Source organism: Nilaparvata lugens, chromosome 3, assembly GCF_014356525.2.
Source record: "Nilaparvata lugens isolate BPH chromosome 3, ASM1435652v1, whole genome shotgun sequence".
Lineage (NCBI taxonomy): Eukaryota > Metazoa > Arthropoda > Insecta > Hemiptera > Delphacidae > Nilaparvata > Nilaparvata lugens.
Window position 1 is genome coordinate 26,805,289 of NC_052506.1, and position 12,348 is coordinate 26,817,636.

General features: G+C 30.6%; 1 protein-coding gene across 4 annotated transcripts in view; it reads right to left on the minus strand.

Moving 5' to 3' along the window:
* The window catches only part of LOC111054026 (rab3 GTPase-activating protein catalytic subunit), a 280,846-nt gene extending 268,715 nt beyond the window's left edge, over window positions 1-12,131 (minus strand). For all 4 annotated transcript variants that reach the window (XM_039423432.1, XM_039423431.1, XM_039423430.1 and 1 more), the window contains exons 1-4: window positions 11,772-12,131; window positions 8,504-8,825; window positions 1,403-1,539; window positions 751-961 (exon numbers count right to left, since the gene is read on the minus strand). In XM_039423432.1, the coding sequence (XP_039279366.1) occupies window positions 751-961; window positions 1,403-1,539; window positions 8,504-8,825; window positions 11,772-11,988 (887 nt within the window). In that variant the 5' untranslated portion in view covers window positions 11,989-12,131. The remainder of the gene's footprint in view (window positions 1-750; window positions 962-1,402; window positions 1,540-8,503; window positions 8,826-11,771) is intronic.
* Window positions 12,132-12,348: the final 217 nt, after the last annotated feature.

The window sequence follows — 12,348 nt, forward strand, 5'->3', positions numbered from 1 at the left end:
ATAAATGGGATTATATGAAATTTATTTACTTTCTAATCACTTGATAATAGCATCATTATAGCCGAAACGTTTGTGACTAGATAATTTTAAAAAGGGTAGGCCTACTTATATTTCTATTTTATTTATAGGTTATTCAATTTATGCTAAATTGAATTAAATTCCATATAATGCTTAAAACTAAATCTAAATTGGATTATTTTTTACCAAAACTAGAGTAAAGTGAATACAGTTAAACCCAACTTTAATTTGACCGTTTGTATTGTCTGCCGCATGTTTGCTCTCAGAACTCCGTAGCAGATGAAACTTCTATACGAGAAGCAGAGGATAATTCTATATTCTATTTCATGATTGTTCTATTCTATGTCCGTAGATAGAATGCTGAACTATAACCTACTTTTTAGACATTGGTCTACTTCTATCAACATTCTGAAAGGAAACAGTTTTGGACTAGGGCTGTTGATCCTTTACTGATCAAGTATTATAAATGTAAATAAATAAATAAACTATGGAACGCCTGGCCGCTCTGTTTGCACGCAGTCATATAGATCCAGTTTGTGGGCAGCTTCTTCCTGTATTCCATTGACGCGCTCAATTTTCTTATTTTCATTTTGTATAGGCCAACTAAGGACCACAGTAATTCACTATTAACCATTATCATCAATATGACGCACCCAATATTTGAAAATAAAAAACTATTCGAAGAGATCTAAAGTGGTAATTAGTACAACCGATTGAGAAATGAAGCATTACCTGACAGGTTCCATACTAGCACCGAAAGGTAGAGTTCCAAGTTCTTCGACACCGATCTCTCCTTGCAGGAGTTCAAAGTTGGGAGGCTCCTGAGACCAAGCATAGCTTGTCCAATCTGTCAGGCTGTATGTGAATTTCGCTGAGACTCTCACTGGTTCCACCTCAGTGCCACTAATCAAACCTAGGCGACTTTTGAATACGTTCAACAAGCCTGAAAACAAAACACAAACAGTATAATGATTATAAAAAATGTTGTTATAGTATGAATTTTAGCGCTAAAATTCTGAAAAAATATCATACGTAAGTATAAAGTCAGGATACCTTTGCTTTATTTATTAGTACATTAACAAGACAGATTGATACATTCAGAAATTAAAATGTGTCAGGAATAAGACGTTTCATTTGAAAGAAAATGAAAATTCATCACTTTTTAGCTCATCACCAAGTAGTAGAAGTCCTTCAATTTGAGTTTCAATTACAGAAAAAATTCCATCTAACAACATTGTGTTGAATTCTAATTTCAGTATTTATGATTAAATCTATGACTGAACTCTCAAACATGAGTTTGTGGTATTATGATGTTATGTATTCATGAAAAAGGGAACATCTAATAATTATGTGGAGTCAAATATTTGATAGGTCTGGATTTTACCTGTCAAATGTTTACAATCCTGTGGTATTTTCTTCAAGTGCACCATTTCAAACTCCGCTCTAATACCCCTTCCTTCACACAAGCCTAGGTAGAAGTTTCTCCAAGGCTCTAGAGCTTGAATGAATACAGGTACTTCACTGCAAAATACATTACAAGCGGTTTAATTGTATTTATTGAGAAAATTAATGTTGTCATAAAATCATGAATGTAGATAAATAAAAAACAAAGATAAAATAATAATTTCTTCATATCATCTGCGATTTACAGTTTTCTATTTATATCAGTTTCTCTTCAATGTTTGTTTCCATTACGAACTGCTTGTTAATAATCACTTTTAAACAATTAAATTACGACACAGCAGTCAGATATTTATTTATAAGGTCAGATATTTCAGGTCGTTGGTATTTGTGAGTAGAAGCTTTTAGCTTAGTATAACTATGCTCTTAAAATATAATTATGTTAAATATGAGAGCATTACTTTTTAATTGAATATAAAAATCGTTGATGATTGTTCATAAATAGGCCGGACATTTATTTTCATGCACCCACTTGTTATTGATATTTTAGTGGGAGAATGTAAGTTAGGTATATTGGAAACACGTTTTCACATTTAAGACTAAAAAAATCTAAAAAAAAACAAACTAAATTACCACTTTTGCAGCACATGTTTGTGAAATATTGCCTAAAAAGTATCTTGAACATTGAAGTTGCTTTCCATGACGAAACACTATATAATAACTTTGTTGATGTTCTGACACTGTGTTACTAGTAAATATTTGATAAAAAACTTACTTTTTTTGGAGTCTTGAGGAATGCATTTCACTCCTGAAGAGGAGCTTCATCAGCCTGACACCAGGGGCGCTTGCTCTTATGGGTTGGAATGGGTGGCCAAAATGTGGGAAAATATTACATTTGATTTGAAGTTAAGTTGATCATTTAATAAGTTGGATTTGTCATAGTGGAGGTGTTTGAAAATTTCGTATTGTTCGTATTATTCAGAGACTCAACACACTAGAACAATACGAAATTTTCAAACACCTCCACTATGACAAATCCAACTTATTAAATGATCAACTCAACTTCAAATCAAATGTAATATTTTCCCACATTTTGGCCACACAGTCCAACCCATAAGAGCAAGCGCCCCTGGTGTCAGGCTGATGAAGCTCCTCTTCAGGAGTGAAATGCATTCCTCAAGACTCCAAAAAAAGTTTACTTCACTCCTAAAAAGCGTACCATACAACAGACTTTGGCTCATGACTTATATTATTAAAATTAATATTATTATCTGTCTCACAATAAAATTTTCACTCTGAATTAAGTCAGATAACGTAGGCTATGTAGGCTACTATAATAATAGAGTATAGCGCAAATTTGAAGCCGGTTTGCTGGCATTTTCACAACAAAATATTGCTCTGAAAATAGTTAAATCATAGAGAAAACATTTGAAGATTCAATCTTGAGTGGGCCTAATGTTTTCTCTATATGGTTTAATATTGAAGAAAAATTATCTAAAAGTTTTAATAATGAATTACGGAAAAATTACTAGGAATTTTTCAGTCAAGGCTGAGTTTTACCAGTAGGCTTACCTTAAACTTCAGATCTGTGCTGTATTTGCTTATTATTATTGTTGATTGTATTGCATTAAGAAGTGGAATTCGATAATAAAAAAGAAACAATTATTAGGTACTCTACCTCACTTTTAAATATTGATACAATTATTGTACTTTGAATTCAAATTTGATTCTTCACTTTTAAATACTTGCGATACGTACCTTTCTGACAATGGACAATGTAGCCAACATTATATTGTTGAGGCTATGGAGATATATCATCGTATTCTATTGTTTGATATCAAAACACAATAATAAATATTGAATTATGAAACAGTAATTTATAAAATATATTATTATAGACATAATACCGCGATTCACGATACATAATTATATAGATTATTACAGTCATTATGAGATTATCTCTCTATGATTTTTGTGAGATCGGACACGATCAGCTGTTATTCAAGGTCATTTTACAGCCCTAGGGCCGTAAAGTTTTACCGGCCTGGTCGGAAAACAATCACTTTTGGCCTCCATATGACGCACGTAAACCAGCTCATTACATCCAAGTGTGGCGAAAAAATTTTTTAATTTTTTAAATTTACAGCCCTAGGGCTGTAAAATGACCTTGAATAACAGCTGATCGTGTCCGATCTCACAAAAATCATAGAGAGATAATCTCATAACGACTGTAATAATCTATATAATTATGTATCGTGAATCGCGGTATTATGTCTATAATATATTTTATAAATTACTGTTTAATAATTTAATATTTATTATTGTGTTTTTGATATCAAACAATGAATAAAAAATGGCTGCATTGTCCATTGTCAGAAAGGTACGTATCGCAAGTATTTAAAAGTGAAGAATCGAATTTGAAATCAAAGTACAATAATTGTATCGATATTTAAAAGTGAGGTAGAGTAATAATTGTTTCTTTTTTATTATCGAATTCCACTTCTTAATTCAATACAATCAACTATAATAACAAGAAAATACAGCAGAGATCTGAAGTTTAAGGTAGGCCTAAGCCTACTGGTGAAACTCAGCCTTGACTACAAAATTCCAAGTAATTTTTCCGTAATTCATTATTAAAACTTTTAGATAATTTTTCTTTAATATTGAACCATATAGAGAAAACATTAGGCCCACTCAAGATTGAATCTTCGAATGTTTTCTCTATGATTTCAGAGCAATATTTTGTTGTGAAAATGCCGGCAAACTGGCTTCAAATTAATATGCCGCTATACACTATATTATAGTAGCCTACATACGTTACCAGACTTAATTCAGAGTGAAAATTTTATTGTGAAACAGATAATAATATTAATTTTAATAATATAAGTCATGAACCAAAGTCTGTTGTACCTTTGACTATAGAAAGAACCTTCTTCTATAGAAAGAACAACCTTCTTTCTATAGTCAAAGGCTGTACGCTTTTTAGGAGTGAAGTAAACATTTTTAGAAGTCTAGTTTACAGTATTACGTGTATGCTAAGAGTTATCAGTCAGGCCTCTTCGTTCAACAATACGCAATAGCCGAGAGCATAAAGGCGTACAACAGAATTCAAAGTTCAGTGAATAAACAAACACGATCTAGGTTCGAATCTCGGTCAATGACATTTTTTTTTGTCGATGAATTTCGACTTTTATTAGCTATTTTTTATATTAGTTACCATAATTTAAATTTCAATCAATTTTTTAGATATATTTTGAGACAAAACTGTGAAATATGCAATTATATTAATTTTTTCATCACATTATTTCAAAATAGTAATGAAAATTCTATTCATCCATCTATCCATGAGATATTGCACCGGGCGCAAATCGTGAGCTATAAAAATTCAAACAATTATTCTAAATATTAATAGTATAAAAATATGGTCACTATTGTAAATTATTAATTAGTAATATTGAGATTAATTGACAGTAAAAGTTGTCATAATCAAGATTCAAACTATCAAAATAGGCTGTTTGAATTTTATTAAGTTTTCAATTTCTTATAAATATTGGGAAGTTTTTTTTTTGGTGTGGCGAAAAATAGCGTTCGCAACACGGGCAAAAATGTTTTTCCGGCTCTCGAACGCTTCAAGTTCTCGACTTCGTCTCGAACTTGAAAACCGCGATCTCGAGCCGGAAAACGTACATTTTCGACCCTAGGTGCGAAATATACTATTTCGCCACACTTGGATGTAATGAGCTGGTTTACCTGCGTCATATGGAGGCCGAAAGTGATTGTTTTCCGACCAGGCCGGTAAAACTTTACGGCCCTAGGGCTGTAAAATGACCTTGAATAACAGCTGATCGTATCCGATCTCACAAATCATAGAGAGATAATCTCATAATGACTGTAATAATCTATATCATTATGTATAGTGAATCGCGGTATTATGTCTATAATATATTTTATAAATTACTGTTTCGTAATTTAATATTTATAAATAGCCTCAACAATATTATGTTGGCTGCATTGTCCATTGTCAGAAAGGTACGTATCGCTAGTATTTAAAAGTGAAGAATCGAATTTGAAATCAAAGTACAATAATTGTATCAATATTTAAAAGTAATAATAATTATTAACAATTATTATTTCTTTTTATTATTGAATTCCACTTCTTAATGCAATACAATCAACAATAATAATAAGAAAATACAGCAGAGTTCTGAAGTTTAAGGTAAGCCTACTGGTGAAACTCATCCTTGACTGAAAATTCCTAGTAATTTTTCCTAAATTCATTATTAAAACTGTTAGATAATATTTTTCTTCAATATTAAACCATATAGAGAAAACATTAGGCCCACTCAAGATTGAATCTTCGAATGTTTTCTCTATGATTTAACTATTTTCAGAGCAATATTTTGTTGTGAAAATGCCGGCAAACCGGCTTCAAATTTGCCGCTATACACTATATTATAGTAGTAGCCTAGATACGTTACCTGACTTAATTCAGAGTGAAAATTTTATTGTGAGACAGATAATATATTAATTTTAATAGTATAAGTCATGAGCCAAAGTCTGTTTTACGCTTTTTAGTAGTGAAGTAAACTTTAGAAGTCTAGTTTTTTACATTACAGTATTATGTGTCTGCTAAATCTTATGAGTCAGGCGCCTATGTTCAACAATATGCAATGGCCAAGAGCGTAAAGGCGTAATACATCAGTACTCATAATTCGGTGATTAACAATATGATCAAGGTTCGAATCTTGGTCAATAACATTTTTTTTTTGTCGATGAATTTAGACTTTTATTAGCTATTTTTTATATTAGTTACCATACTTCCTTTTTTTTTAATTTCAATCAATTTTTTAGATATATTTTGAGTAATTTGAGATCAAGGTTCGAATCTCGGTCAATGACATTTTTTTTGTCAATGAATTTCAACTTTTATTAGCTATTTTTTATATTAGTTACCGTACTTTCTTTTTTTTTAAATTTCAATGAATTTTTTAGATATATTTTGAGTAATTTGAGACAAAACTGTGAAACATGCAATTATATTAATTTTTTCATCACATTATTTCAAAATAGTAATGAAAATTCTATTCATCCATTTATCCATTTGCGCTTTGCGCCCGGTGCAATATCTCATGGATAAATGGATGAATTATTATTTATTTTGGAAGTATTATTTATAATACTGTATTATAAGGCCAGATTGCACAAAAGTCTGTTAAATATTTGAGATTAAATGTCATGAGAACCAATCAGAATAGACTGTAAATACAAACAATTTGAATGTACATTTGACCTCTCAGCAAAAAGTAGTAGAATCTGCTAGAGGATTCATGTTCTCAAACAATCATAACTGCACATTCAACTTCTATTTAAATAATAAAGAATAAAATAATAGAGATTTGTTGTATAAAAAGTATAATGATTGTATAATTTATTTTACGTGAAAAACAAAGAATTAACTGTCAATAATGCTTATTTTTTATAATTTAATATGTATTTATGTATCTAGTATAATTAAATAGGTATTTGAATTATCAATAAATGATCATTTCTATAACTTGATATGAATTATTTTGTAGTTTGATACCAAACAATAGAATACAATGATACTATCATAACCTCATTAACATTGTATGATTTATAGTAGCATAACCTTAAAATTTTGTTTTCAAAATTGCCAACTTAACATTATTATTTTTTTTTTTTTTGGTGTGGTGAAAAATAGGGTTCGCAACACGGGCAAAAATGTTTTTCGGACAAAAAAGTCTCATTTTCGGCCCTAGGTGCGAAATATACTATACCGGCCTGGTCAGAAAACAATCACTTTCGGCCTCCATATGACGCACGTAAACCAGCTCATTACATCCAAGTGGGGCGAAAAATCATGAATGTAGATAAATAAGAATCAAAGATAAAATAATAATTTTTTCTTCATATCATCTGCGATTTACAGTTTTCTATTTATATCAGTTTCTCTTCAATGTTTTAAGCAATTAAATTACGACACAGTAGTCAGATATTTATTTATAAGGTCAGATATTTCAGGTCGTTGGTATTTGTGAGTAGAAACTTTTAGCTTAGTATAACTATGTTCTTAAAATATAATTATTTTAAATATGAGAGCATTAGTTTTTAATTGAATATAAAAATCCTTGATGATTGTTCATAAATAGGCCGGACATTTATTTTCATGCACCCACTTGTTATTGATATTTTAGTGGGAGAATGTAAGTTAGGTCTATATTGGAAACACGTTTTCACATTTAAGACTAAAATAATCTAAAAAAACAAACTAAATTACCACTTTTGCAGCACCTGTTTGTGAAATATTGCCTAAAAATAGTATTAATTATATTTAAATAGTAAATAATATGGATTTGTTAATTTTTCTCAGGATTCTCCACGCAGTTTAATAAGGAATCAGACAAAGAAATTAAAAAAATCAACTCACAAGATTTTTGATGTCTTGTTTTGATGATAATTACAACATTCGCACTCACGTAATTATTCCAAATCATCAGGGAAATGCTTTAATTACGAATACCTACTCTAGAAAAAGGGTAGAAGAATAAGGTTGCATCTATTGATTCCAAGTATCTTGAACACACTAATATTTTATTCGTTCCCACAAGGCATAGGTAATATATTGCATATTACAACATTGGGAGTATAGAAAATATTTATTGTTTTATTGTCATAGGGCTACCGTAGGCCTACTTATTGGTGTTTCATTGAAATAAATAGTAACATTTTATTCTTCAAGACACTGTAAGAAAAGGAAATTAACACTAAACTGAATGAAACACTTCTTCCACTTTTACAAAAGTACTTTCACTATTAAGTGAAATAGAAGATCATTGTTGTAAAAATTAGAATTGGAACCGTTTTGGCCGTAATTAGTCTGTGGTACTTTTCTGTAAGTTGTATAATTCTGAATAATTGAATTTTATTTTGCTCATTCAGCCCCGCGTGACATAGCCTACATTATTAAACGATAAGCGGTATACCCTAGGTTAAGAGCAACTAGGTTATGATTGAAGAAACATTTTGTTGTCATAAAATACTAAAAACAAGACTTTGAGCTTACCAAGAGCAATTATTTATTGCAATGCAAATAGAGCTGAGAAGTATTTTTATTTTGCTTTCTTCGGTTATATATTTGGCCATTGCAGAAGATGCAGGATTGATGACGATAAATTCTCTCAGACTGTATAGTCTAGCAAGTACATGTGGATGTGAGTTATTGTCGTTGCAGACAACCGGAATAAAATCATTATCATTGTGCATCATATCTTCCAGAGCTTGTAGTTTAACGTTTTCATCATCATTATCGCGTAAATTCTCGCTGTCCAACGTTTCTCCACCATCCTCATCAGTCACAGAGTATCTTGTTATTGTGAATTGGAAATCTGAAAATTAGAATATCAATAATAGGGGTTGTAATCTTCATACGTATTGATATAAATTTTCTACTAAGAAACTACGATTCTAAATGGAATATGCATGAAGACAATGTGCTTTCCTTTCTCAATCCATTACAGTAAATGATTCAGTCTGCAGTGTGCAGAACTCTACCTGTTCGTGGGTTCGAGTCCCAACGGTAGTAATGGATGTTTGATCGTCTCATCAATTCACAACCATACTTTCCATCGCCCACGAACAAGCAAAAAGCTCGTGAAAGCATCATACGATATAATTTTATCCATGTTAGCAGGTTCAATGTTTGAATTTACGTGTTAAAAATAAAGATTTACATTCAATTGGATAGAATCCTTTGCAAAGAACTGAATAAAATAGCTGGCAGGCTAGCACCTATAACAATATTAAGACAGTTCCGACATAATAGAGTTCATTTATTCAATATGGTAACTCTGTCATAAATTACTGGTTGAATATATTCTATTTGGTTGTTATTTGGTTGATTAAGTTACTGGTTGAATATAATTATGTCTATTATCATAAATGTATGAAAATAGTGAAAAACATGAGTGAATACACCAATAGGCCTACAAACATTGAAATTTGGGAATAATTTAATAGTTTTATCAGGGAAACCCAACTACTTTCAGTTTGGCCTAATCAATTAAAAACTGTTAGAACTGTTTTCATGTAGTGAAATTTCTAAGAAAATTATATGTTTTATATAGGCCTAAGTTTAAAATAAACACTTCACTTATATGGGTTACTTTTTTACAAATTAATAAAAACAATATAAACTTGTAGTATACCCTTTATTAATAAATCTTTAAAATATTTCAACGACTAATTTCGACCATAGTTTGGGTCATTTTCAAGTTGAAATGTAGGAAATAAATAAACAAGTTGATACTATAAAATATGAACTTATGCTTATTCTTATATGAATAATAATAATTATTAAGATTGAAAATGATGAATGAGAAGTAATTTACTTCTTAATTACTTTTGGTTAAAGTTATTAAATTTTAATAAATTGAAATTTTATTTACTTTTAATTTCATCAAAAATAGGATTATTTAAGTCAAATTGAATTATGTTTATTAAGCTATTCCGATTTAATTTTGCAGTTTTATAGATATAAAATTCTTCTTTTACATTCAATTTATATTGATATACGGTAACTATGATAAGTTTCAATTCCTGTCATTATGCTGATTATATTGAAGACTTCCTTAGCAGTTCTTATAACTTTCCTTGTACTATTACCCTAAGTAAAGAAAGTATTGCTTTCCGTAAAAAATTAAGGTACCCAAATTTCTATACGTTTCAACGTCCCCTGAGTCCAAAAAAGTGATTTTTGAGTACTGGTCTGTTTGAGCGTAAGTGTGTCTGTGTACACGATATCTCATCTCCCAATTAACGGAATGACTTGAAATTTGGAACTTGAGGTGCTTAGAATATAAGGATCCGACACGAACAATTTCGATCAAATGCAATTCAAGATTTCAAGTGGGTAAAATGTTGTCAAAAACGGGGGTTTTCGCGATTTTCTCGAAAACGGCTCCTACGATTTTGATTACATTTATACATAAAAAATTGTCATTGATAAGCTCTATCAACTGCCACAAGTCCCATATCTAAAAATTTCAGGACCTCCGCCCCATCTATGCAAAGTTTTATCTAAGATTTCCAATAATCGGGCTTCAGATTCAATTCAATTTATTACAATGTCAAGGCTACAAGATACAATTTAAACAAAAAAATTCAATTTGAGCATGCAAATCTCTACAATTAATGTTCAGTAACATTTTCACCTAAAATTGAAAATAAGCTCGAAATTCGAGAGAATCTGATTATTCAATTGCAAACTGTTGATTCTATTAAATCATTCACTATGAAGAGATAGCAGACCTCGTGTATCTCCAGCGTTATTGTCCTGTCACCAGCTGGCTCAGATCTTTGAATATAGTAGACTTGAGATACGCGTGAACACTAGCGTAAGGTGATCAATTTTTATAATGGCAAGGAAAGTTGTGTGAGTGCGCCACACCAGATTTGTTTACGTTGTTTCAAGACAGTTGGACCCTAACTTTATATTATTTCATTTTCAATCTTCCATGGAGATCCACTAAAATAATTAATCATATCTATTCCACTGAAGTTAAAAGTTTATTATCATTTCACAAATTTACGACATCTACATTGTTTTAGAACTTGAACAACAATGAGATTGATTTTCTTGTTATAGAAATAATTCTACTAAATAGCTAAGTTTCATTTTAATAGGCTTATATACAAGTATTTTGAAATTGAAAATTTCAATATATGTAGGCTACCTAGTTCTACTATCATTAGTTGTTTTAAAAATTAACACGCTTTTAGAAACTATAAAAATATTCAAGGAAATAACAGTAGTTTATTAGAGTGCTAGAAATGTTTAGCGTATACAATTAGCGGCTATTATAGCACGAAAAATTTAAGGAAAAGCCTAATGCTGTTTCTAATGTCAATGCATTAGTAATAAAGGTAGTCTACTGTCTTGCTATTCACCTTGAGAATCATTGTCATTATTCTCAACTTTAAACACTCCAAGACTTTGAACAAATAAAGAAAACAACTCCATCATGAATAATTCAACGTTATTATAAATTGTTGATTGAAATTCAAATTCTGAATGTGTACATCTAGGTGCTAGGCTAAATTTTGGAAATATCATGTCTATTGTCTAATCCAGTCAACCAACCCCTCATCCCTTATTTCCTGGAGGGTAGCAGACTTGCCTTTAAAGGATAGGTTGTAAGTTATGAAAAACTTTAAATCATGTTGCCACACAGTTGAACCAAAGAAAAGAGATATACATAGGTAGCCTAATATTATATTTATAATATAATAAAATATTATTCATAACTTTTTATTTTATCTCTGATTAAACTTACCTGCAAACAGGATATTTTCACATTTTGATGCCCAGTTTTTACTTGATAACTGGCCTGATTTAAGAGGCTTCAACAAATTGGCACTGTTGGAGCTAAGTTTCCATTCATGAATTATTTCTTCCAATCTGGCAATAAATATTTCCCACTCAGAAGCTGTAGTAAAATCACAGTGATAGACATCTTCGTCAAGATCCTCGTGAATTGTAGATGAAGACATGATCTCAACTTTTTGATGAAAAAATATATCAACAAAATAAACTGAGATGTATTTTAGTTTTTAAAAGTATGCGTAAAACAAAAACAATAGAATGCTGTTTTAGGTTATGATTATGAAACTTTTGATTTTGATGAGAGACTATACAGTGCCTACTAAAGATCTACATGGCCAGAACATACAGCCGATCAGCTGTTCAAAAGCGTACACTTCAACCCGTGTTTACATTGAAATCCCTATGTCGAGTGGAATTTTTCATGAATAAACGCTTATAATTCAACTGATAACTACTTTTTCGAAAAAAGTGTTCTTATTTTATTTTACCAATACAATTTTTGTCCTTCATCATGAATTTCAAGGGTA